General features: G+C 35.9%; 1 protein-coding gene and 1 long non-coding RNA gene across 4 annotated transcripts in view; both read left to right on the forward strand.

Annotated features, from left to right (window-relative positions):
• The window catches only part of LOC140155353 (ras-related protein Rab-6A), a 43,012-nt gene extending 15,998 nt beyond the window's left edge, over positions 1-27,014 (forward strand). The window contains exons 4-7 of one of the 3 annotated variants that reach the window (XM_072178167.1): positions 1,643-1,754; positions 3,219-3,312; positions 4,128-4,194; positions 19,899-27,014. In XM_072178167.1, coding sequence (XP_072034268.1) covers positions 1,643-1,754; positions 3,219-3,312; positions 4,128-4,194; positions 19,899-19,969 — 344 coding nt within the window. In that variant the 3' untranslated portion in view covers positions 19,970-27,014. Of the gene's footprint in view, positions 1-1,642; positions 1,755-3,218; positions 3,313-4,127; positions 4,195-10,211; positions 13,112-19,709; positions 19,832-19,898 lie in introns of those variants that run through there. The other 2 variants (XM_072178165.1, XM_072178166.1) reach the window with 2 other exon arrangements.
• Positions 1-27,392, forward strand: part of LOC140155355 (uncharacterized) — an 86,676-nt gene that overhangs the window by 58,951 nt on the left and 333 nt on the right. The gene's annotated exons all lie outside the window — the stretch shown is intronic.

Consider the following 27,392-nt stretch of genomic DNA (forward strand, 5'->3'; position numbering starts at 1 on the left):
CCTGAGGAAGAACAGATGATTAATTGTGTTTTCTACTGATTGAGTGTCCCAGGTTAAAGAAGAAATAAAGCAAACAAACTAAACAAAATACATGTGCGAGTGATAATCTGATATACATGTAAAAGAAATATAAACTGTTTTAAATTTATTAGCATTAAAGTTCATCTTTGTAGGTACATGTAGACTTCATAATTAGATATTTAAACCTGTATGATTTCAACACAAAATTTAGACATACCTCAGAACATGGACCTGATGATGGTCAAAGCTGTGACCGAAAATTTGAAGTATGTCTTAATTTTGTGTAGAGCTCTTAGGTTTAAATAATTATTATGTTTAATTATGTGTTAAAATTCTGTAATGGACACCATATTTAATCACTGTGAAAGATGTGTCATTTCCATTCTACTCACCATTCCGGCTTGTTAAATGGAATGATCTATTTTGACCATCACACTTACAGACAATAACAATTTTGTGCGCAGAGTGCAAGACCATGTTTAAGTGCAGTAGATGTATAGTTGCTATTTGCAATTTGGACTTGCTTTTGATCAATAGCAAAATTGCAACCACATGTACAGATGATATCTTGGGTTAGCTTTGTAGCCATCAACATTAATAATTTACAGCAAGGGGGGTTGTGCTGCAAAAAACTGGTGTTTTACATAAGGCAGCTATAACATTCTACTGCCTAAGTTTTGTATTGATCTTGATCTTGTCTCCAATTGCATTGTTTAATACATGAATAACATCCATGCAACGATCAGAGCACAAAATAATTTTGGGGAGTTTATGGTTTTTGTACCCCAATGGATGCAAAATTCATTCTATATGAGGGCACAACAATATTAGGGTTTTAAAAAAACGTGTCGACTGCTCAGTGCCAGAAGTGGGTAAGGGCAATAGCTGCCCTGTGAACATTTGGTGTATTGTACTCATCTACACATGGCAGCTACACATGGCAGCTATTGCACTTACCCACTTCTGGCACTTGGCAGTCTATGTGCCCTAATATACAAGCATGTTTGAGATCCTAGTATATAGTCCTCACCATAGACTATCCAGGTGGTAGGATTCAAAAATAGAAAGACACTCATGATCACTTATTTATGCACCTGAAAGTTTTATTTTTGGTTCTCTTATTTGATTTGATATACATAGGAGTCGGTATGTAAAGAATGTATGCCTCAAAGGGTTAGGGAAAATGTTAGCTGACTTTTTTTCACAGGGTCAATTTTACTTCTTTTTTTCTTGTTCAACTTGTGTTCATCTTCCCGTGGTATGAATTAGTAAGACAATGTGAGTAAATATGAGGTTGATGTCATTTGAAAGTTAAGGATTTGGTAGATTGTCGTAATATACATATATATAAGGGAGGGAAAGAATCAATCACATCAAATATATATAATAGTGCTCTCTGCACATAAATTATGATCATTGTCTACATGTATCTTCATCTTGGATAAGTGATAATTAATTTATTTGTCACAGTTTTTACATTTGAAAACCTGATGTCTTAGCTTTGTTACCTTGATCCACTTTACTTTACATTTACCTTTTGGAGAGATTAATAAACAACAACAACATCATCAACAACAAACTTATTTATCTATCAATTTTGTCATTGCTTCACCCTTTTCAGATGCTAATTCCTTCCACCAAACTTCCAAGTGGATAGATGATGTACGGTCAGAAAGAGGTACAGATGTTATCATTATGTTAGTTGGAAACAAGACAGATTTAGCAGATAAAAGGTAACTAACATTGTGTGATATTCGTTTAAAAATGTGGAAAAAAATGTCATGATGTATAGATCATGTACAACTTCAGAACCAAAATGCTTTGTGCCATAGTTGGTTTCAGGGGTAGCGCTAACTTGCGCCATGGGGTCATGGGCTCATTCTTTTTACTTTTGGCGCACAAAATTACCATTTAGAGGTTGCTATAGGGTCATTTGAACCCCTTATTTCTAATGTTTTTGATTCATACTTTTTGACCCCTTGTTTGAAAACCTAGCACTACCTCTGGTTGGTTTCAACATTATTTAGTTTGTTCAGATTCTTAATTTGATACATGGTCAAAATGGTTATTTTGGTGGTTTGATCAATTACAGAATTGATGCCTGTCAAGAAACAAAGCCCTTATGAAAAGGCTTTTACTTAGGTAGCATACTTTCGCATTAAAATGTTTAAAACCTGGTATTTTGGTTTTAAGGGGTACCTACATTGTAAGGGAACAAACCAAAAGATCGATGACGTCCTATAAACGTAACTAGCCGACCCCCTCCCTCCCTGCCAATGAAATGTTGAAAATTTTGACATAATAATAATAATGACACATTCTTCAGACCGATGTTTTTGTACAAACGTAATCGAGTATTTTTACCCCCTCCCCCCTAAACGAAACTAGTTTTGTTTATAGGACGTCATCAATCTTTTGGTTTGTTCCAAATGTCCAAATGTATTGAATATCAATTCTATATTGCTATGAAACATATTTGTTATTATCTGTTCCAACTCCAGTGACACCTCATACATGTCCTGGACAGGATTAGGACTATGTTCACTGGAGGGCATGAAAACTAGCACTACAGCTGTGTCATATTGATATTTAGAGTAAAATGCTTATACCTATTACAATATCCAAATGTCCATCATCAGTTGGCTGCGGAGCAGGCGACTACAAGCTTTCTCCAACTATTTCTCCAACTATAGAGGCCTTGCATGTGACGTATCATCCCGTAAATATGGCGGACTACTCAAATGCATTCAACAAAAGCATGATTGCAATCTACCGTGACAGTTCGTCTCACACACATAACCCTGCACTACGATCAAATAGGTTGATGACAACATTTGATTGAATGGACTGCACTCCGCCATAACTATGGTGAAGGACACCGGTTCAAATCCTTTGTTTGGAGCTAATCGATAATTTCATGCAGGGCCTCTATTGCGATCTTTGGCAAGTGAAAAAATAAATCCAAATGTCCAGTTTCATTAATGAGGTGTCACTGGAGCTGGATAGGTAATACCAAACTGGATCTTGTGTACTTTTTTTAGATTTTGCTTTTTAGGTTACGGAAGTGTGTTTACGGTTAGCTACCAATAAGTATTTTCAACTTGTTGCAAAGCATCTCAATATACTTAATTTATGTGCTTCTTTAGCTTCAAGAACCGATGTCATACAGCTTCATAACTAAACTCTTATCTTTGCAGACAAGTATCAATAGATGAAGGAGAACGGAAAGCAAAAGAATTGAATGTGATGTTCATAGAGACTAGTGCAAAGGCAGGCTATAATGTAAAACAGGTAAGGCAGTCACTAGCTCAACAATGGGCTAATCCATTCAAAATACCCACTCCTCCTGTGGAAGATTTTGGAAATACATTCCACAGGGGAGTATGAATTTCAAATGGAATGATCACATTAGCTAGTTCGATTTGAATTTCATACACCCTCTGAGAATGATTCAACCTGAATCTTGCACTGAAGGTGGATTAGTTTCAAATAAGAGCTGCTAATGCTGTTCATTCCATTAGAAATGCATACTCCTTCTGTGGAAGATATTTCCAAAATCTTTCCAAAATCTTCCACAGGGGGAGTGTGGATTTTAAATGGAATAGCCCAGCGTGTGTTTTTCTTATATTAGAGGTGCTTGACAAGTACAGCCTAATCCCCTCTCCACTTTATGCTATCAATGAACAAAAACATGGTAATAAGTCGACACTTGGCAATTTACGTGATTGTATCTATCCCTGTTGACTGATGACTGGAGAATGATGTGTTCATTACAAGTCATTTTCGCAAGTGAATGGGAGGCTGCATGGTCCAACGTTTTTTTTTTTTCATCTCACTGTGGATGACGCCATCGACACTGTTTATCTCAATCTCAATACTGATTCCTTTTATTCAAGAAGCACCGGTCAATCAGCATGCAGTCAGACGGGGTTGAATGCGACCAGTGTTTACATTCCGGATAAGTCATGCCTAGTGGTTACAGCTTTTAATGTGAAACTAAAGTTCCAACAATAAGTTACAATAGAATTTGACAAGACTTATCACAAGAACATCTCTTCCCATTTTATTTGTGCGCATACTAAATAATGTGCCTTGTTTTGTTGCAGTTATTCCGTCGTGTGGCAGCAGCATTGCCTGGTATGGAGACAACAGAGAACAAATCATCCGGAGACAGTATCCTTTTGTTTATTATTAAGTATAGTGATCGTAGTGTGGTGCTTATATGTATGTCCTCTGTGCACAAAAATAAGATGCAATGCACTTGCAATTTCTCCTTAACATGGCCAGGGTCTGATAACAGAGCCTACACCATGCTTAATTTAAAAACAGATTTTGCCACCATATAAGCAATCAGTACCATTGTTAAAACAAATCAAATCAACTTTATTTTTTAATCACAAAAAAAAAAAAAACTTTAGGATTTAGGATGTAGGATATGGAGTTAGGGTAAGTGTCATTTAGGGTTAGGATGAAGGCCACAATTTAATTTGACAAACAAGTTTATTAATCTTTACCCTGGATGCATAAATTTGATAATGCTGTAGTGAAGCATGAGAGATACTAGTAACTAGATGGAAAGGGAAACCCAGTGAGCATCACCATATAGCACATATAAGAGTCTCGTTTTGTTGCTCAACAGAAAGCTTGGAAAAGTAGACAATGCAATAAATGCTGAAATTATGAGATTAACACTGTCTGCAATAATTATAGAGCTTAATGTGGGTCTCTGTTTAGATGTTAATTAAAGTTGAAATGAAATACCAGGTTAATTGCCCATTATGATTGATTTGCTATGCCACGATGCTCCCTCGTAAGATAAGTGCTAGATTTGCTCAACATTAAATTGACTGGTAAATGTGGGTCTGAAAGTGATGTTTCATGCTTCTTTTTGGCAGTTTAATAACAAATAAACAAACAAACCAAACAAAAGAGTCTAGTTGCCCAAATTTTGTGGTGGTATTTTGGGAGTTGTTGGGTAAGAGCATGTTAGGATATGAGTGCAAGTATGATGGGATAATTTTAATAGGAAATAGCTCCTGGTTCATGTAATCTTGCTCCGAAACAAAATCACCTTCACAGCAAACTAATTTCAATGGCTTATCGTCATGAGTAATAATACTTAAATTAGCAACATAGGACATTTTGAAACAGGTAGTTGGGGAAGAAATCATAACAAGATTTTTTTTTTCAAATTCTGTTACTGGTTGTATGAGATGGATAGATTGAAAATAATGTAGCTAGCAAAATTTAATGGTGGCTTTATTATTTTTTTTTGAAATTCGGAGGCAAGAGGTAAGTAGATTGTTGCACAAAGTGTCTTTCACAAACCGCTTTGATATTTATAATATTGCACAACTACTTGCACTGTGTGTCCCCATCCAGTTGGTGCTGACAATATGGGTAGTGAATTATTCTCTTGTACCAGTAACAAGTGTAGGGAAATACAGAGTCGAGTCATCAAGTATGATGCAGGTCAAAGGTTACATCGGTTGACCATTTCTAATTGTCTCTAGTCGTAGTGTGCTTAAAGCAGCAGCAGCATCAGTGTATGATAATAATCCTCCACTTATCCACTTAAAATGCAATGTAATCATATTCAGAAGGTAAGGATACATCACTATTGCAATATTTCTATCCATGAATACTGCCTTTTTTGTTGTTGTTGTTGCATATTGCTTCTATAGCTTGCTTGTCGGCATTTGGCGAGATATATTTTGAGTATGCATGCACACACTGTGTCGCAGTGATTTTGTGGTTCAAATAGTATCTTTCCTTGTGTATTGATCCAGTTCAGTTGTGCATGTTCGGATGCTTCTCTGCCCAGCTTTGTTGTTGTGTTTCCTTGTGGCTTCTTGGGCTGTTCCATTTAAAATCCACACTACCCCTGTTGGAAGATTTAGCTAAAAGTTTTCCACAGAGGGAGTATGAGTTTTGAATACATAAATAATTGGGTGACTTCCGTTTGAAATACTCACACCAGTTGTGGAAGATATTATGTAATGCCATAATACAGGGGGAGTATGCATTTTAAAATGGTAAACCCTGACCAATTACATTTGAAAAACATACACCTTCTGTGGAAGATATTTTCAAAATCTTCCACAGGGGTAGTGTGGATTTCAACTGGAATAGCCCAATTTTTGTATGCATAGTGCCAGTTTGGTTTTGATTTGATGCATTTTGTATTGGTTGGTTAAATTGTGGTAACTTAAGATTGCCATTTGATGGTATTTTATTTTCCCCCAAATCCACCTGGCGTGGCATTACTGAGAGAAATGTCTAATGTTGGGAGTTGTGCTTGGGTCAGGGTAAGTACTCTGTCAAACTTGGACTTCTGTTTTGAATAGTTATGTACAGTACTAAGGGTACAAACCAAATGGCCAATGTTGAAGTCCTGTAAACATGGATTGATTGTAAGACATACACCCTTCACTCCCCATTCGTAGCAACACCAAGACTATAGCAAAATAGCATTGATGTAACATTTTTGCTCGGTCTCCCTAACGCAACTATTCCATAAATATGGCTTTACAGATTGTTTTGTTTGTGCCCATGTGTAATAAGGTTATAGAGGTCAGTGTAGATAGGATGTAAATATGTATCTAATGTCAACTGATAAGATACAACTTTTTCTTTGGCAATTTTGTAATTCAATAAGGTCATGGTTATTTTCATGTGTGTTATTTTAAATGTAAACAGTAGTAATAAATAGAAGCAAATGCATACTATTTTTCATCCTGATGTGGCAGTGATGTCAGTGCGCATTTCATTGGGCGCAGCTTCAAGTAGCTAGCCGATGCTCAAAGTGCTGGCGTATGCACGCACATGCTTATAGGTGCTCGCGCGATACAGCTGCCTCAACGCCTTGACATCTCTGCCACATCAGGGTGAAAAATTTTGTAGGATTTATTTTGCAACTTAGATCTATAATTAAACAGATACGCCCACTACAAGTGCATTACATTTATTCAGCTGCCAGCAGGATAGGATAATGACATCATTTGGCTGTCAATGATAATGGTGCCAGTAACAGCTCCCCATTTTACAACTGGGTGGAGTGTGACATGGGTAATTCTCTCCAAAACAAATTTTAATGCCTTGAAAATATCATGCTTTACAGTATGTATTTTTAGAGTAAGCTGATGCAGAATTTGTATTATAGGTCTTTCAACATGTATATATTTGTTTATTCATCAAATTTACAAATTTTACTGGCACTTGGTGTGCCATCACCTGGAATAAGCCAAATATTGACAGGAACTCCTCAGGAGTTTCACAGAAAAAGAAAGAAATAGGGAAAAATGGGCTATTCAGGGATAGTTTAGCAGAGAGTAAAGTAATTGGCCAAGAGGCGACAAGCCTCTGTGCCATGTGTACTATTTTCAGTGTAATCACCTAAATAGTATTTATAAGTTATACATTTAGCAGTGGGGAGGTGTTTACATGTACATGTAGGTCAGGTTTTAGTGCACTACATTGCATCATCTTTCAGGGCTGAGCTGAGTGAAGTATTTTCATTTCACTCTCAATGTCCTAATTGTAATGACATTCATTGCCAGCTTTGCTCTAAAGTACAGAGCTACAGATTGTGGAAAAAATGAGTAGGCGACTTTTTGCTGTTTATGTTTCAGAACGCAAGAGCAGTGTGGCATTTGATTAGCTTAAATTTATTGTCCACTTAGTTTCTGAAGAGGGAATACTTGTATACTTGTATTTCATCTTATTCTTCAGTAGCAGGTTTTCTAGTGATAGTGTAATATCAAGGGCTCAGTGCAACAAAATTGTTTTGAAAGAATTTTGGCCTTGTAGGCCTTTGTACATAATGGTTTGAAATGCACAAAGATAAGTCTTTGTTGTTACTGGAGAACCTATTATTTTCTGAAAATTTAAGTACCAAAATCTCATTTTTGCCAAAAATTGGAGATGAGGGCAGCATTGCACTGAGCCTATGTTTGTATGTATTTTCTCAGTAAGTTTTACTACGAGAGTGTAATGTGGCATTATTTAGCTATAAAAGCCAATTCAGCTCTTTTCTGTATTTCAAGTAAATTATATGAAAGTGCTTTGGAGAACCACTATAAACAATATACAGTCAGTGTTGTAATGAAACTGTGTGTATGCTTAAATTCGGAAGTGGACGTTACTGATTTATTTGAGAAGTGGATAACAGGTGCTGAGTGGACAATCATAAGCACTTTCATAATTAGTAGTCTTGTAGCTAATTAAACATATCGATTGCTCAGTGCAAGTCAGGTAAGTGCAATAGCTGGCCTGTGAACATTTGGTAACTTCCACACATTATATTGTACTCATCTATACATAGCAACTACACATGGCAGCTATTGCACTTGCCCTTTTCTGGCAATGAGCAGTCGATATTGGAACATTCAACTGCTATATTACTCTTTCAAGAGATAGTATCACAGCTCTGTTAACTTGGTACCACATGAGTTCTATGTCACCTCCGTATAGTTAGAAAATGAAGCTTTTCCTTCAAATGTACCATTGGTGAAATTATGGATTTCGAGAAGTGCTGTTTCTATCGTCCTAACTTCAGATTTCCAGACCTGTGTGCATTAGGTCGCCTTTCTTCACAGCAGTTGGTATGTTTCTGTCATGGTAATGCACGGTGGATTGGAGAGGTTGGAAATCTGGAACGAGCCTCTTTCTTACGTCAGATGTGTCTGTACGATGTTACGTTGCACTTGTGTCTCCTCCTCCTGAAGGAAATTCAGCTGATGAGTCATATCTCACTCAATGCTGGCCTTGCCAGGTGGCTCCACTACAGTGATTGTGAAGTACTTCCAGTGCATTTCCACCTGTCTAATCTTATGAGTTTTGTCAGTGGGTGATGTTATAAACCACTTAACATCATTGTTTATCAACAAAGGCGACTGGTCTATCGATATGCTTGAATGAACCGCTACACTGTTTAATGGCTTTCTTGTACTATATCAAATGTGGTGGGCGATTCATATTAAAATGCACATGCCCTGAGTAAACTATGATGCATATGCACACTGCAGGGCAAAGAACAATGGAAATTGCCATAATTCGCGTGCATACTGCCGGGCAATGACGTCACATGTCAAGTGGCCTATACCATTGAGTTTTGTCACTGGGTGCTATTATACCGTTGAGTTTTGGGATGCAATGCCAAGAAGTCTTTGTAGAAGGTGACTACATGGAACTTTCTGGCACAGGCGAGACAAAGTGACAAGGATATTTAATGAGAGTAGAGGACTCTTGCTGACTGGACTTTACACTTATCCTCTTCCTCTGCTCCCCTGCTTTATCTTGTATTTTATTTTCTTACTTTGCTTCTCAAGTTTTGAATTTTGTTTTGTACATTACTGTAGAAGCAAACATGCACAACAAAGTTGGAGTAATTAGAAATTGCAATGGAAAATATGGATCCTTTGTCATTATAGAAGACAGTGCATTTGTTGTGTGCATTTACTGATGGAGATTATTTTTACTAGGGTGTTATCCAAATGTGTATTTCTTTTGATCTAAAAACAATGCAGAACTTCGGACCTATATTTGGAAATGTACAGTATTGTTCTCAGTGAGCATATTCATGTGCTTTTAATTATTATGAGAATTGATTCATAGATTTGCTGCCACTTTTCAGTGATGCTATTAGTTAATGTTTCACTTCATTATATTTCAATTTCAAATCAAAGAGACAAGTTATAGCAGGGATGTTCAGTAAATGAAATGTATGTTTATTTATAATTTAATTCTAATATAAGTAACACAGGTGTGTGATTCTTCAGGAATTTTACTGATTTCAGGTTTTTTTGTAGCCAAAATGTACACCAATTGTATCGATTTTCAGCCCGTTTTGGTGTACTGTTAGCCCAATTTCACACTGTTTTTCAGGAATTTCTACTACATTCAGGATATTTCACAAGTTTTGAATCACACCCCTGGTAACATCATTATATCCATGTTTTGAAACAAGAAGATTAACTAAATGATAGTGCAAATTAACAAATTAAAATGGACAAAATATGGCTCACAGATGCAAAGCATTTGGGAATCAAATATGTCAGCATTCAGTAATCATAATAGCATTTAATTTCCCAAGGTATGAATAAATATTGCTTATTTTAGTTTGTGTTAAAATTTTATTGCAATTTTATTTTGATTTTATTTGCTTTTCCTTAACCACCTGTTATCTGCAGTGATTGAAGTCAAATTGGAAAAGAATCCACAACAAGAACCGCTACAGCAAGAGGGAGGATGTGCTTGTTGATGGAATAGCTATATATAGATTTACTATATTGATAAACTGTTTTAAAAGATGTAGCAAATCAGTGACTGCAAAAGCAGGAATGGACTTCTAATGGAATAGCTAGCCTCTGTTTTATCATGAATTAAATGGTTTAACAACTGCTCAACTGTGAGAGAGACAACTACTAGCGGTTGTAATGAATATGATATTGTGGACTAGCAATTGAATTTATGTATTCAGGGCATTAACTCCTGATTAACTCTAGGCATTCTTGCGTCTGTCAAGCATGGCGAATGAAGACAAACGTAAACAAGATCTACACTCTCAAGGAAAGTGTTTTGAAGAAAAAGCACCGAATATCACTATTTATACTTGCTGGCAGAGAAGAACGGCACTTGTTTTACAATTTGAGAGTGTAAACTTGGAAGTTTGGTTTTGATTGGCCAATTACGCTCATGAGTTGAGTACAAAGCGTTGCGTATGTTGCTCATTAACAGGGCGCTTGCGTCAATCAAAGCAAGAAAGTGCCGTTCTTTTCTGAAAGCCAGTGTAGCAGATTCAATGATGCGACATATTTTAATAGTTCATCGAATGAACACACTACAGCATTCACATAGTTTTACCTGATAAAAATGTAATACCATAGAACCAAGTGGGAGTAAAGTCTATGATGATGGGCTGAAGGATGTTTTCATCGTAAACAACGAAAAATTAGTTGTCCATTTCATTCTGTCAAAGCTGTGTTTGCTTATGTAAATGCAACATGCTGCTTTTGTAGACTCCATGAAATCCACCAGTCTGTCACATTTTTCTTACTTGCGCATCAATGTCACTGACTTTCTGATCAAAGTGCAGCTTTGTGTGGGAAGAGAATGAGTAAAAATAATTTTGAATAAATTACAACTTGAAATATTTTGAAATATTTATATGAGGACAAAAACAAAGTATTCTTATATTCTTTTGGGGACTTTTTTAGAAAAAGATTAAAATGATTATTCTGAGGCTTTTTGATAATGACTTTTTTATTACTATGGTATACAAGTGTTGTCCTTGAATTATAATTATTATTAGATAGGAGGTAAGAGAATGTATGATACAATTCTTACCTTAAAAAGAAGAAAGTAGAAATGAGATGAGAGGAGGGGAAAGAGCCGTAGTAATAGTGGAAATTTCCAGATGAATTGATTTGTATGATTTTCACATACTTATAAAGCCAAAATTAAATGTCTGCAGTTTTGAATTGAGAGTATTGAAAATAAAATGCTTAGAAATATTCCACTAGTGCTTTAGGTATCGACCAAATTTTGTACACTACTATTAAATTAAATATCATTTATTTGTAACACCCTGTAGATTGTTTTGTTTCTTGTTGCGAAAGTGAATTGCAGATAGTATTTGAAATGAAAACCACTTTGCGCTTTAAGCTCATCTCATGAAGGCTCTGTGCAGTAACCTGTATGCTTATGACTTGTCTTGTACCCTGTTTACATTGGGCAAAAGTCGTAATCGACTTCAGCTGTATTTTGAATTACGACAGCAGATTAATTCGTTTGGTGGGTGTTTACACTACATCGGCTGAATTCGATTCCAAATTTGCATTCACAAATATCGAATTCGTTTGTTACCAATGGTTACGGCAGGTAAATACGAATTCAACAACGTGTTCGTTTACATTAGCGAAAAGTCGTAATTAATGACGACTTATTCAAGCCTTGAAATAAGCAGACTGGAACCAGGAGCAATTTGTTTCGAACATTGCTCCTGGTTCACTGGGATTTTACAAGAACCAGGAGCAATTTCTGAAGAAACAGGAGCAATTTTCAAATATTAAATTCTTTTCTGCATATACAATACAGCATACCAGCACAACTGCATCAAGTGCAAAACTGTAACCAGGAGCAATTTATTTTAGAAAATTGCTCCTGGTTCATGTGAATTTTACAAGGACCAGGAGCAATTGGTGGCTTTACGAGAGCAAATTTGCTCCCCGCGCCTGCTTATTTCAAGGCTTGGACTTATTCGAATTCACTTGAAATGAATGATGATGAAATGAATGATGATGCAAGTCATCATTGGAATTACGACTTTTGAATTTATGATTAATTACGACTGTACCTGTTTACACATATGATACGAATTAAGTCGATTACGACTTTAGTGAATTAGATTACGACTTTCGCCCAATGTAAACGGGGTATTAGTTACATACTTGTTGACCAGTGTCGAATTTCATAAATACTTGTAACCTACATATCTAAAGTTTTTCAAACTCATTCTAAAGGCCCGGTTATAGTCGGCTGTTTTGCGGGCAATTTATCAGTTGCTATAGACTTGGCAGTTGCCTTACGTAAAAAGGCCTGGAAAAAGGTCGGACTATACATAATATAACCGGGCCTTAAGTTTACTTCTTGAACACAAAGCTTTATAGGTTTATAGTTACTGTGGAATGGATTGGAGTGTATTGTAACTTGTGTACATGTATGTATGTTACAGGTAATTGAGAAATTGACTCTCAAGCTTGCATGTCTGTATGATTTTAAGAAGTAGGCTATACATTACTGACACGTGTCTGTCCTTTGATGTGCGAGTGCGCGGGCTCAAAGAGGATTTTAGCAAAATAATAATTTTTTATATAAATACCTTGATATTTATTTATATGCAAGTTTGCAAAGCTTGTCAGGTATGGAATACCATAAGCCATGCAAGCTATAATATAGATACCACATTATGTAAACACTGTATCATAATATTATGTAGAAAAACTAGAAAATGTAGCTATTAATTGTCATATTTGTAAAAAGCATGAAATTGTTTAATACAGTTGTATGAGTTGTTGACAAGATTACTAAAGTATTTTGTTTGTTTGTTTTATTTTGAAAGTTCTAGTCATATTTGGTGCATTTTGTTCCATTTTCATTTGAATGTTACGGTATCTTTGCATGTCTATAGGTCCGTATGCCCAAAACAAGTTGGACCAGGTCTAACGTTAGACCTAGTCTAACTATGGAGTTTTGCAGAGTTACTGGAAAACTCACATTTTGAAGAAGAGAAGTTTGGAAGAGGCGTAGTTACCTTCCAATTTCTTGACAAGGTGACGTTGACGTTTAAATCTGTTTTTGAGCATTGACATATTGCCTTGCAGTTTAAGGGATCTAAAATGAGCGTTTATTGCGTTTCGACAGTATTTTTTTTGTGGGACATGAGAGCACCTCAGACCTATCGAATTGCATTCTGAATCTGAAGCATGTCTTTCTGATATCAAATAATTTTCATTTTTGAAAATTACAATATATCTAAATTTTATGACAAATTATAAAAATTTGATATTTTTCAAATTTTTGATATATAACAGTCCTCGAAAGTAAATTATATAAATCTAATGATATATTCTTAAAGTGTATGCAGCAGGGAGGAAAAGCCGACGGTCAATTGAAAATTTTGACCTTTCATATTGAAGATATGGATTTTTTTCCCAAAAAGACCTATTTTTTTTTGGTGTTTTGGGAAAAAAATCCATATCTTCAATACGAAAGGTCAAAATTTTCAATTGATCGTCGGCTTTTCATCCCACCTACATACACTTTAAGTATAAACCATCAGATTTATAAAGTTTACTTCAAGTACTGTTAAATATAAAAAATATCAATTTTTAATGATTTGCCATAAAATGTGTATTAAATTGCTAATTTCAAAAATAAAATTATTTGATATCAGAATGACATTCTTCGTATTCAGAATGCAATCGATATGTCTGATGTGCTCTAATGTCCCAAAATAAATACTGTCCAAACGCTCATACCCCAGCCCTTAAGTATTAGAATTTCTTCTTTCAGGTGTATGGAAAGCTTTGAACAATGGTCAAAATCACCCCATATGACTTGGAACTCAGAATTTGTTCTGTTGTGCATTTTATTTAGTTGTTTGTTTGCATGCAGCCACCATTGATTTTGAAATGTTCCACTACATTAGAATATTTCATTAAATATATATTAAATCAAAGTTACCCGATTAACAGCAGCATCCCCACTCAACCCCATCAAAATGTAAATTTTAGGATTAGGTGAAAACTCATTATATTTTTCTCATTACCAATAATGGGTGTATATAGACAAATTTCATAGTTCTAGCGCAATAAAAACAGCACTTAATGTGGATGTTTCGAAATCTGTCAGATTTCTAGAGCTATGAAACTCATCTCTATTATCAGCAAGTCCTGATGAACATGTTCAGTAATGTAATAATGGGTGTGTACTTTATATTTGGTGAAAAATATACAGCTTTTTTATATGGGTTAACTCGATTTCATTCAGATGTTTGACTTTTGATTCTATTCCTGCCCGTCCAATTTATCAAGTACCAAATGTATTCTGTGTGTGTGACTGATATTTGGAATAAGGTTACTTAATTCCCTAATTTGATAAAATACCACCACGTTGACATTAACCATTGGCAACAATGTAAACCATTTTTCATATTAAGCATACGACCAGGGATAGTATTCATAGGATTGTACCTTGAAACATACATTCAGCAGAGATGCCAGTTTCCCGAATTTATTTGAATTTCCGAATTTATAAATTCCAACTTAAGAAAAATCGGATTTGGAGAGTTCCTGGACCTAGAGCCAAGTGCTACAATCATATGTAGTTGATTTGAAAAAAAATGGGGAAAAAATTACAATTTTGTATTTAAAAGGGACTCCTGGCCATGAGGCACTGCACCATATGGCTCGCAATTGTGCATATTATTTTCAGAATTTTATTTTTAGGCAAGTCACCGGCATCTCTGATTCAGATAATTATAGCATTCTGTCCTGAAATCTGCAAAGGATTTCAGAACTATGATGTGTTACAATTGTAAGGTACCCTATCAGGTGTGACATTTCAAACACATAGCTTTCCACAAATACCAGACAACTAGAACAGGTGATGGGTAACAAGTTTTGTAACAGCTGCAACAAAATGCCACACTTCATAATCCCCCCTGGTGTAGGCTATAGGTAAACATAATAATATTTCCATTGGCTTACATTAGTAAATAAAATGTACATTTTGTATTATATTTCTTTTTGTCTTGTGATTAATCCTAAAACTAATAGAAAGAAATCAATGGTGCTTCCATATAGATGAGTACATTAACAGTGATATCTATATCTTTATTTATCAACGATTTTGTTATAAAAGTTGGCAGATCCATGTGGTATTCTGGTCTTTTTTTTAATTCTAGAAAATAAATAATCAATTGGCAAGATCTGATCTAACCAGGCCAAAGAGGCAATCTTAACAAAGGGCAATTCCAGTTGAAATCCTTACACCCCCTATAGAAGACATGACCTTCATCTCCCACACACAGGTGTAAATTTCAATTGGGATTACCTGAATTGTGATTCCCATTTGAAATTTGTACTCGCTGTGTGGAAGATTAAGGTCATATCTTCCATAGAGGGTGTATCTTTAATTGATTTACAATGATCGTCAATTTGATATACTGTATATATGTTGTAATTTTTGCGAGGGTTTTATTTTCGCGGATTTCGTGATAGGAGTGCCATCCGCAAAATTAACACTCGCGAATGTATAATGTATTGCAAGTATAGGGCAAGACTAGGCAATCGCAAAAATAATAATCGCAAAAATGTCTCTCTCACTCCAATTCGCGAAAATTACAACTTAATACAGTAACCAAATGTGCTATTGCTGAAATATCTACATCTCTAACTTACTTAATTGCACAGTAAAGAGATTGTACAATTCCAGTTCAAATTTTTGCTATTGCCATCTTAAGCCTGGTTGGATGACAATATCGTGTCACAAACGATGACAATCGTACAATGTAGGCTTACATAATTATAGTTATGAGTTTGACAGACTACCGAATCTGGATTTGTGTGTTAAATTCATATGCAAGAATTCTCTTGAATTAGCAAACGGGGATTAGTGCTTTAGTGACAGAGGGCAGTAGATCAATCATTTAGCATTGATCAGCATGATAAGCGAGGGAAAGAGGGTGGCACACACGGTAAGTTGCAATCAATCCACTGTGTACTAAAAAGAGAATTCATGCATAACATGGTTCTGATTTAACAAAGAGACAAATCCAGATTTGGAAGTTTGTCAAATTCATGTAACAATATGTAGGCTTACATGTAGAGCTTATCTATATAAGGTGAGAGGGACATGTTGTTCAGTAGTACAAATGTACCTGTAGAGTTCTGTAGGCATAAATGAGGCATATAGGGCTATTCCATTTAAAATCCACACTACCCCTGTGGAAGATTTTGGAAATATCTTCTATAGGAGGAGTATGAATATCAAACAGAATGAACATGTTTGGCAGCTCCATTTGAATTTCATCACCTCCCTGAGAAAGATTCAACCTGAAATTTCTACAGAGGGAAGGTGAATAGAGTTGGTCAATGTGCTAATTCCATTTGAAATTCATGCTCCCCCTGTGGAAGACATTTCCAAAATTTTCAACAGGGGTTGTGTGGTATTGGAATGGCCCACTGAAAAGGACACACTGATAGCACCACAGCTTCTAACGAATGAAGTTTGCGTTCTAGAGCTTTTATTTACAACTGTGGCATACAGTACTGGGACATTTCTTCACTGCAGTTCTCAATTGTCAGTTATTATTGAAGAAATAAAATAATAACACTTTGTGTCTATAAGTTGAACAAAAGGCAGATGCAAGTTTGTACAGTGTGGATGTAGTCTTGATATTTGCTTTAAGTATGATAAACATGTTTTCTAACTTATTGAAAACATGGTTTGGATGATGTTAAGAAATCCTACAGGCTGTATCAAAATGATTGGTACCCACCAATGTTTGTTTGATGTTTATTGACAAGTCTGCTTCTTCAATATGCAACATTAGATCCTCTTGAAATGCCCAGGATTTGGAGTTTTATGAACGTATAACATTTGTCTATAAATAAGGTAGCTCCTATATGTTGCATTTGGTTGTGGTAGTCTTGTCCATCAATAAAATTGGGCTATTCCATTTAAAATCCACACTACCCCTGTCGAGGATTTCGAAAATATCTTCCACAGGGGGAGTATGAATTTCAAATGGAATGAGCATGTTAGACAGCTCCATTTGAATTTCATACTCCCTCTGAGAAAGATTCAACCTGAATCTTCCACAGAGGGAGAATGAGTTTCTAATGTGTTAATTCCATTTGAAATTCATACTCCCGAGGGTAGTGTGGATTTTAAATGGAATAGTCCAATTACTGGAAGCTGATGGGGACCAATCATTTTGATACAGCCTGTACTACACATACCTTTCTTTAGAAACATATTTATGTAATTATATGAGCAGCAAATAAAAGCTTGCAATGAGGTCAATCAAGTTGCTATAATTTAGTGGAATTTTGTTTTATTACATATTGTGTGCATGGATTGCTGTTGTGTAAAGTTTATCGTTGAGCATTTTGCTTGTATGAACAGTGAATGCATGCCAGTGAGTGATATGTGAAATTGTGAATCATGTAAAAATTATCCCAGTTTATTTGAATTATTAATCGGGGGACCTATGCTTAAATCATTTCCCTTATAATAGAAATTGCATAACTTTAACTTTGTTTTTCCAAAACCAAATTTTGCCAAGTTTTGTGTTTTCTTAATACCCATGAGCAGGGACAGGCGATTTGCGCGGTACTTTCTTTCCGCGCAATTCCGCGCAATGGGCTATTCCAGATGTATTCCACCCCCCCCTATGGAAGACACTTCCGAATTCGGGGCTAAATTGACAGCCGGAATTACATGTCAGGAAAAACCCATGGAAGACACTGCCGAATTGTGGTAATATGTCTAATATGGCCAGCGAATTCACGTAAATGTAAATGTCTTCCATAGGGTTCCAGCTGGAATTAGAACATTTTTTGTTTCCAGCCAGAATTCAAGTAAATGTCTTTCATAGGTTAATCGAGATGGTGATCATAAGTGAAGATTCTGCTGGAATTGGAGCATTTTTGACCATTTTCCAGCCGGAATATTAAGAAATGTGAATGTCTTCCATAGGCACATCATGGCCTTTAACAATCCCCACTCTTGTTTTTTCGTTTATTTTAGCAGCCGGAATTCACCTACTCTCAATGTCTTCCATACCCTCCAGCCGGAATCTTTGCTAAAAATGACTGCTGGAATTTAGACACATCTCAATTCCAGCTGGAATTGTATTTTTTTTAAATGTCTTCCATAGGGGGAGTGCGGAATACATCTGGAATAGCCCAATTTAGGTATACATGATTTGCACTGAAAAAAAAAGTTCCGCGCAATTTGCTATTTTTTTCCGCGCAAATCGCCTGTCCCTGCCCATGAGCTATGCACTTTATTGTATTAGGCCAAGTGACCAAATGTGACACAAGGGTACCAGGTAAGGAAATTAATATGTACCCAGATTTTTAGCAGAGGTTGACAAGCTTTACAATGTGAGAGCATTATAAATATGCTCGACAAGTCATAGATACTGACAAACTCATCAATATGTTGCTCATTGCCCCTACAGTGGCGTAGCTAGGAGTTGTGGCGCCCAGTGCCAAGGATACATAATGGCACCCCTCGATTCTTGAAATAATTTATTTAGGTTATAATGAAGTTGAATATCGGTCTTAAAATGATTTTCTGTTGAAATGTATGGAAACATTTTGACTTCCATCGCTTTGAGGGGGCGCAGAATCAAAGCTGAATTGATCAATTTGGCGCCACGTAAGGGCACTTCCCTCCTCTTGCTACACCACTAAGCCTTTATCAAAAAGTACTACAAGATTACCCATCTCGGTTCAAGAAATGTTAGCATGGTTTGACTGGGGGCTCAAAATATGTCAGGTCATGGTATGATTTCTGTAGCAGAGGGAAAAATGCTGCAAAGTAGATGTATGCAAGTAGTAAGCTGAATATTGATATGAAGTAATTGGCACTTGTGTGATTGAAAGCATACTAATAGATATATAATAATAGTAGAAGTAGTATGTTATGTAGTTGTCCAAATCCATATGTCATATCCAAGATACAGTGGCAACACCAGGGAGGCATGACCAGTCAGATCTCCCCCCCCCACCCCAACGCAAAAAACACAAAATTACAAAAAACCAAAAACAAATCACTTTATACAGCAATTTTTGCTCAAAATAGGTTGACTTCCCCCCTGAAATTTACTTTGCCCCTCCCCATGCCCCTCCCCCAAAAAAAAAAATCCCGGTGCTCCCCCCTCCCCCCAAAAAACATCTTGGTGCTGCCACTGGAAAGATGAAAGTAACTTAATCAAGATGCTGCATTTTTACCTTTGAATAAATTTAATGATGTATGAAATTTATATTGTCTGATAAGACATGTTGATTTGGATAAATTATAGTTATAATATAGTAGAAGTAGTGTTATAATTTACCCTACTTTTAATAACCCATTTTTATTTGAATGTTTATTTTCCTTAACTCTTGTCCTAGTTGTTGAAGTTCCCGTCACGCTAACCCAAAGGGAACCAGAAAGTGAAGAACCACAAGAGGCCGGCTGTTACTGTTAGGAAAAAACCATCACATAATCCCCTCTTTATTGTAAATGACGTGTGTAAAAAACGTCGTCCCAAATAACGTGTCTTTGGTCCTTTTCCTTAACCAATTTCTTCTCCGCTGAAGTTCCTGTCACACTCACGCCAAGCGAGCCTGATAACGATTCCACAAGTGAGTCTTCTGGCTGTTACTGCTGATCATGATGTTTGCCTTCCACTTTCAAGTGAGGGCAGCAGGCTGGTTATATATTGAGGGCCGTAGAGTTAACTATATAGGTTGGTGTAAACTCTTATCAGGAATTGTATTAGCTAAATATAGTTGTACAAATTCTTGAGACAATTCTTATAGACCGTATCGAATAAACTCAAGTGGAACAGTATAACAACTGAAATGGCAGCCACGTTGGGTCTAAGTTTTAAGTGACGGAGGGGCAGGTGTCCAGTTCGATTCCAAAACCATTCATACCTATCACATATTTTATTGTATTATCATACAAATTGCCCTGACCTTATGGTGGACAGAATTTTATTTAAATGAGGACGAGTGACGTAGTATTCGATAGGGTCTACAGTATATGTAATTTGCATATATGTTAATGGTGCGTGTAGCCTATGCGTTGGATTTCACATCAGACCTTCCATTATAATGACGGGTGTTCAGCGATCATGCTATGTAGAATTTTGATGCGATGCAGAAGTATGATGTTGGCAAGATTGAAATATAATGTAGAACATAATACCTTCCTTTGTTTAACCATAAACATGCCTGGGTGGGTGTACTAAGGGGTGTGCCACTGCCAGTTTTCTTCAGAATAGTCTTTCAAAACTAATTTGTTTGTATACAGCTCAGCCAGAATACATGTATGTGTGCATTGAGCATCGAGAGAAAACTTGAAACTGCCACCGGAAGTGTCTGATTCTAGCCTTTTTTTTATGTCAATTCTTTTATCCAAGAGTACTGTATAGTGGGATATTTTTGCTGGGTTAAATTTTCACGATTTTATCAATTCGGGACAGTTTAGTGGGTGTTTAATTTGCATTTCCAAATATATTCACATTAAGTACTATGTGTAATAAATCTTTTCGCAGGATTAAAAATTTGTGGCTGCCTATTCGACCACCAAAAGTGTACAAATTATAACCCCATGCAAATTTCTCGTTATGCAGTATATCAAGTTTACACCAACCTATACAATGTAACTCTACTGAAATGATTGTGCTAACACCTTTGTCCATTATTTTTGTGTCTAATTATTTGATGAAATTCCATTATGGTTTAGAGTGAATTAAAAAAAAGTCAAGTTCAAGGGCTATACAAAGAACCAAACAAATTTTAAGGACACCTGCTTAAGGCAAAATACACCTGTATTTCTTAATTTTCCTTTTATTGCAGAGCAATTCAAGGGCCAAACGTAATTGGTAGCTATTGGTTGGAGAGCTGGCTTTGTCCCACGGGCAGCTTAATGAGAACCCCGATTTAAAGGTGTGCCAAATTCAGATCTCCCAGCGAAAGTAGCATTTATTAATTTATTAGATCCTGGGTTTTTTCGGACAATGAAATTTAACATTTCAAGGTGATTGCTAGTAAACTTGATTCCCCAGATGTTTCTGAGGGTGACTATATTCCAAAAGTAACTTGTTTGGAAAGAGCCAAGCAGGTAGAAACAATGCGGGCTAAAACCAATGAATATTCACTTCAATAATTCAAGATTAATACATGTACTTCACACAATAATAATAGACAAAGAAAGTGTTGACACAATAATTTACAATTTTTATAGTCTGGCTATACACCATGCAAAGGGCTGGTTAATGTGTGTGTTAATAATTCGTCATGACTTTCTACACGTTTTTGCTGATCAGTGCAAGGGTAAATTGTGTAAACAATGTCAGTGTACATTTAACGACAGTAACTTGTGGCAACTGATAATGCTGAAAGCTTGTAAATAAAAATGTTGTGTTGCCTTCCCTCCCTTGATGAACCATCAATCCATGTGAGGAAAAAGTATAATTTTCCCTTAAATTGAGTGGTGTTTTTTACAGAAAGGGGGATAAAGCCAAATGGAACAATTCTTCGTGAAAATGCACAAAAATTAAAAATTTTGAGACGCAATTATTGACTCCATTTTTGGAAATTATTCTTGGCTTGGGAGGGTTAACACAATATTTTTGCTGGATTCATGTGATATCTCTTATTTTGGCCAATAGGCCATATGACAACAATGCACTACGGCTAAAAATGTTTTTTGTTTGTCTACACCACCTGCCAATAAAAGAGGTGGAGTGAATCAGGATTTTACTTTTAATGACCATGCAGGCACCACATAGCAATTGTGTAGAATGCTTGCAGAACAAGAGATATACCCAAAGATGCATAATTACTCATATAACACCCAATTCTCAGTTTTAGTTTCCAATCATTAAAAAATGTTTTAAGAAAGTAATACAACAAAAGAAATACAGGGGGTAGGGTTGGTCAGGTGTGGACAAACAAATGTTTTTTTTAAGCTCAAGTGATCCTTTGACCGCATAATTAAAAAATGAATTGTAAATAATATCTTGGAGATTCTTAACATTTTGAATGCACATGGTTATTTGGGAGAGGGGTAAGTTTGACAATTTGAACTAACTTTGATGCAAATTTAGTGAGAAGGTAATATTTCCCTGGTTGTATCGCAATGTGGGGATGATCTCCGGCCACACGATGGCACCCGAGCAAAGATATTGGTAATTGGTATCACCGTCCATCATAGGGCCTCAGATGGTAGAGCACTGGTCTCTGAAAACCAGAGGTCGCTGGGTTGAATCCCGCTTCAGCTAAATTGTTAAATCATCTTTGCTCCCCTTCGAAATTAAATTATCTTGAGTAGAATTATGATGGGGAAATAATCAATGTCAAGAAATGTGTTATTTTGTTAGTTTGCAGGCAAGCTATCTTAACTAATCCTTCACTTTTAAGTAATTCCTGAAAAGAATTCAATATTTTTACTCCATTGCGGGGATCACTGACAATACCTAAACTTTAAGTGCATGAAGATGCTGAGAATCTCCATAGATATTTCTGCTACTTATTCAACTTTGAAACCCAAGTCTGTGATGTGCTAAAAAGTTGAACTCCAAAAAAAACCAAAAAAACAATCTTGTGTATGGTGTTATGTGGGAAACTGTGGACTTTGTCATCATTTGCAAAGTACTTTCACAGAAATTTATTACAATTTGTTTGAAAAACAAATATAATATTGTGCTAAATTATCAAAAGATATTTATACAAAATTGTACTGTTCACAGTGCATGTTTTATTGTAAAAGGCCAAAAAGAATGTTTTGCATATTAATAGCATTAGGTTAGAAGCTTAATGTTTTCTTTGTTAACATTTTGTTGGTTATGAAGGCAGGTTTAAGGCAGATTTATTTTAATCAGTTGTGTATATTACAAATCATAACTTTCTTTTGTTATCATTCAAGAACATTGTTAACCCCATGAGAACTACCTGCCGATTGGCCAAAAAGAAGTTTTCATTTATCAATTGGACCAATCAGCAACATTGTTAGAATAATTTCACCATGCAAAAAAATTGGGGCGAATTAGTTGCAAAGGTCCATTCTGATTGGTGATTAAAGTGAAGATATGATGTAATTGACCAATCAGAGACAATGTTAGATTGGCAGGTAGTGCTCAGGGGGTTATAAATTGTACAAAAGTAACAAGCTTACTGAAAAAAGTGTCTTGCTTGTAACAAACCAGCCGCTAAACAAAGCAAACATGTAATCAAAAATATTTCTGGTCGTTTTTATTTAGTTTTATTAAACTGTCGTGAATTTTGTCATGGAGTGGTTAAGAAAAGACAGCATTTCATTCAAATATTATTTCCAATTTTTTGTTCTCTTAAATTTTTGGTTATTTTGACACCTTGATTTAAAAGCCAAACCAAAACAAAAAGCTTTGTATTCTAAATGAGGTTTATATCATTATGATAACAATTTTAAACATCATTTTGCTGTAATTTTCTTGATATGTACCAAAAGTGAATGTGGATGCAAGCCCATTCCGTTTTGTTAATATGCAAATGAGCTTGAAGATAAGAATTGAAAATAATCAACACTTTTGACATATTTATTGGTCATATTTATTGTTCCAAAATAAAGTTGCCACCAAAGATGATGTACACCATTTGAATTTACCATATGGCGGCCTTGACGGAACCAAAACGACATCCTGTTATTCACTATAATAGTTTTTAGAAAAGGATGGCACTTTGTTGCTCTGATTGATGCACACGCCCTGTTCATGAGATATTTGTGAGGCTTTGTATTCCCTGTATAAGCACCGAATGAAGCTTTGAAGGTCTTTGGCATATAATTAGGCAATCAGGTTACTGGTCTGTTGATCATCATCATCAGTCGGCTGCGGAGCAGGCTACACAAGCTTTCTCCAACTGTTGCGATCTTGGGCAAGCTAAACAAATTGTGTTTGGCTGCAGCATCCTTTCAGTAGATATGATTGTGAGATGATTGAATCAGCCAATCAAAACCCCACTTACATTGTGTATGCTTACCACGGACAAGAGAGTGCCATTCTTCTCCGAAAGCTGGTTTAGAGGGCAGTGTTGAAATATTGCCCGATGGACGATTTAATTGCCTTCATTTTCAATTGTTATTTCCAAGTGAAAAATAAGATGTACAGTTTGTGTAGTCATTACAAAATTTGTGAAATATGATGTAAAATATAGTTATTAATTGTAGTGGCTACTTGGGAAATAAAACCTAGTTCATCACAAGTTGAATGCCGATGCTAATTATGTGAAATAGATTAACTATGTGCTCTGTGTAGTAACAAACTGTAGAAGCAAGACAAATAAATCTATAAAATAGAAACACCCTGTATTGATGTTATTAGAATTTAGCACATATAATGTAACCTGTAGGTGTCAAAAATTCTACAAAGTAGAAACACTAGGTATTAATATACTTATATACAGTAGATCACAGTTTTGGTAAAATAGTCTTTTTTGGCCTTCATATATGATGATGAATTTTGATAATTTTCTTTTCCCACTTGGTTTGTATGATATGTTAATATTTTGTGTTAGCGGAGATTGTATATGAATGTTTGTGTGGTACAGATGCAAGGAGGAAGATTTGTATGTTGTGACATGATTGTGATGAAGTACATCAGGTGGGGAGGGAGGGTACTTAAAAGAAGTAGCACAATATTTTGTGCTAGACTCTGTGGTTTGAATGGCAAAGATGACAAAATTGGATACTTGATTATTTTCCTCTGGTGGTTGAGCACTGAAATGGGCTTTTCGGTTCCAGTTGAAATCCACACCCTCTCTGGAAGACATGACCCATTTGAAATTCACACTCCCTGTGCGGACGGTAAAAGTCACATCTACCATAGGGGGTGTATGGATTTTAACTGAAATGGATCACACTGGATGACATGAAATTTGCAATTCTATAAAAAGTTTTGCATTTATACCATTTTTCACTCTGATGTGGCAGTGACATCAACGCATTGAGACAGCAGTGTCGCTTGTGTATCTATGAGGCGTCTTTAAGCGAGTGTGTGTGTACATCAGTGCTTCGAACAAACACTGGCGATTTGAGGCTGGACACAATGAAATGCGCACTGACATCATTGCGAAAAATCAGGGTGAAAAATGGTATAGACTAGTTAGCTTTAAACTACAGAAAAAACAAAAAGGTAATTGCTCGATCCATATTATATAGTTTTGATTGCAAAATACCACTGTATTCCTGTCATGTGATCTTTGCATAGAGACAAATTATGAAACAACAAACTTAAAAATCATTTGTTGAAGAGAATTGTATATCCTTTGTGAAAAGTGAAAGGATCATCAATAACATGTTTTGTGATGCTCAAACCACAAAGATATATTGAAGGAGGCACCTGATTCATATTTTCTGATAAATGAACAGAAACGAAAACTGTAATGCCCCTCCATGCATATATGTATTGTAATTCACAATAATAATCATTGTCTCTTTGGCATGGTCTATGACAGGTGCAGATATCAACTGCTCAGTGCCAGAAGTGGGTACGTGCAATAGCTGCCCTGTGAACATTTGGCAATTTACCCACAGTGTATTGTACTCATCTACACAGGGCTGCGACACATGGCAGCTATTGCCAATACCCATTTTTGGCACTGAGCAGTCAATATATTGGTAGGGTTTTATGATACAAGTGTGCATGTGACCTGTGTGGACAGGAGACACGTTGGTCTATTCCAGTTGAAATCCATATACCCCTATGGAAGACATGACCGTAACTCCCACACTACAAAGGGAGTGTGAATTTCAAATTGGGTTTCCTGAATGGGTGGCCCCATTAAAATCTACACCTCTTGTGGGAGATGAACGTCTTCTATAGCAGATGCATGGATCTCAAGTGTATGTATGCATGGGTCAACTGACTTCATTCAAACCAAAAATGAAAAGTAAAGAGTTTATTTTAAACATACATTGGTATAAATGTAGATTGGATACAATGTAGATGTTGAAAACACTTATCAACTGCTCAGTGCCAGAAGTGGATAAGTGCAATAGCTGCCCTGTGAACCTTTGACAATATACACACAGTATATTGTACTTACCTACACATGGCAGCTATTGCACTAACCCCCTTCCAGCACTGAGCAGTCGTTATATGAAATGTTTTTTGTTTACTTGATGTGGTAATACTAAGAGAGTATTTGGAAACAAATCAGCATTGTCAACTTTCACAAGCAAGTGCAAGAATGTCACAATTCGCTGACGTAGTGCACATTAGTAACCATTGGTTCAAGCCTGGGCTCATACACCTCTTCTGAATTCTGATATATGCCATAGGTTTTGTGTTGTGATCATTTCGATCAGTGGTTCATAACAAAGAATGCATGAGCCAGTTGAACTAGCAACGGTCATATTCTAACATGCACTACGCCAGTGAATAGCATAGGCCTATAGTATAATCCCAATTTGTTTTTGGTCACTGTATCAAGGAAACAAAAAACACTTTTTTGGTGTCAACTAAAATGAGTGAAAAGGTGCCATACTTAACCTGTTAGTTGAGTGGGTACAGATTTGTGTACCCGTGTTTTATTTTGTAATCTCATATGTAAAAAATATAATTACAATGTGAGAACTTTTTTTGTAAAAAATGTAATTTATTTACCTCTGTTATATTACAAATGCAATACATGAGACATAATTTGCCGAAATACACAATGTGTGCAAAACGAACTTCTTTCTTGTGTGTAATTGTCTCTATTTACTTTTACATCAAATGGATATTTCCCCTCTGATGAATACCTTAAGGGTAGACAAGGCATTGTTGGTCGAAGCAACCTAAAATCGATTTTCATTATCTAGATCAATATATTATTGAAAATTAACACCTTGATGTTTTGCAAAAGTTCATTCTACAAATCGTGTACTTTGCAAACTTAATTTATTGTTGTTAATTAGTTATGTACGTTTTACAAAAGTGTTGTTGTTTCAGCCCTCTTCACAACGTAACTCAAGAACCGCAGCACCTATAAAAGTATATCTGTGATATTTTAATACTTCTTCACGCTCGCTATGAATTGAGCAATGCAATTTTTGCCAAAGCTCAC

Source organism: Amphiura filiformis, chromosome 6, assembly GCF_039555335.1.
Source record: "Amphiura filiformis chromosome 6, Afil_fr2py, whole genome shotgun sequence".
Lineage (NCBI taxonomy): Eukaryota > Metazoa > Echinodermata > Ophiuroidea > Amphilepidida > Amphiuridae > Amphiura > Amphiura filiformis.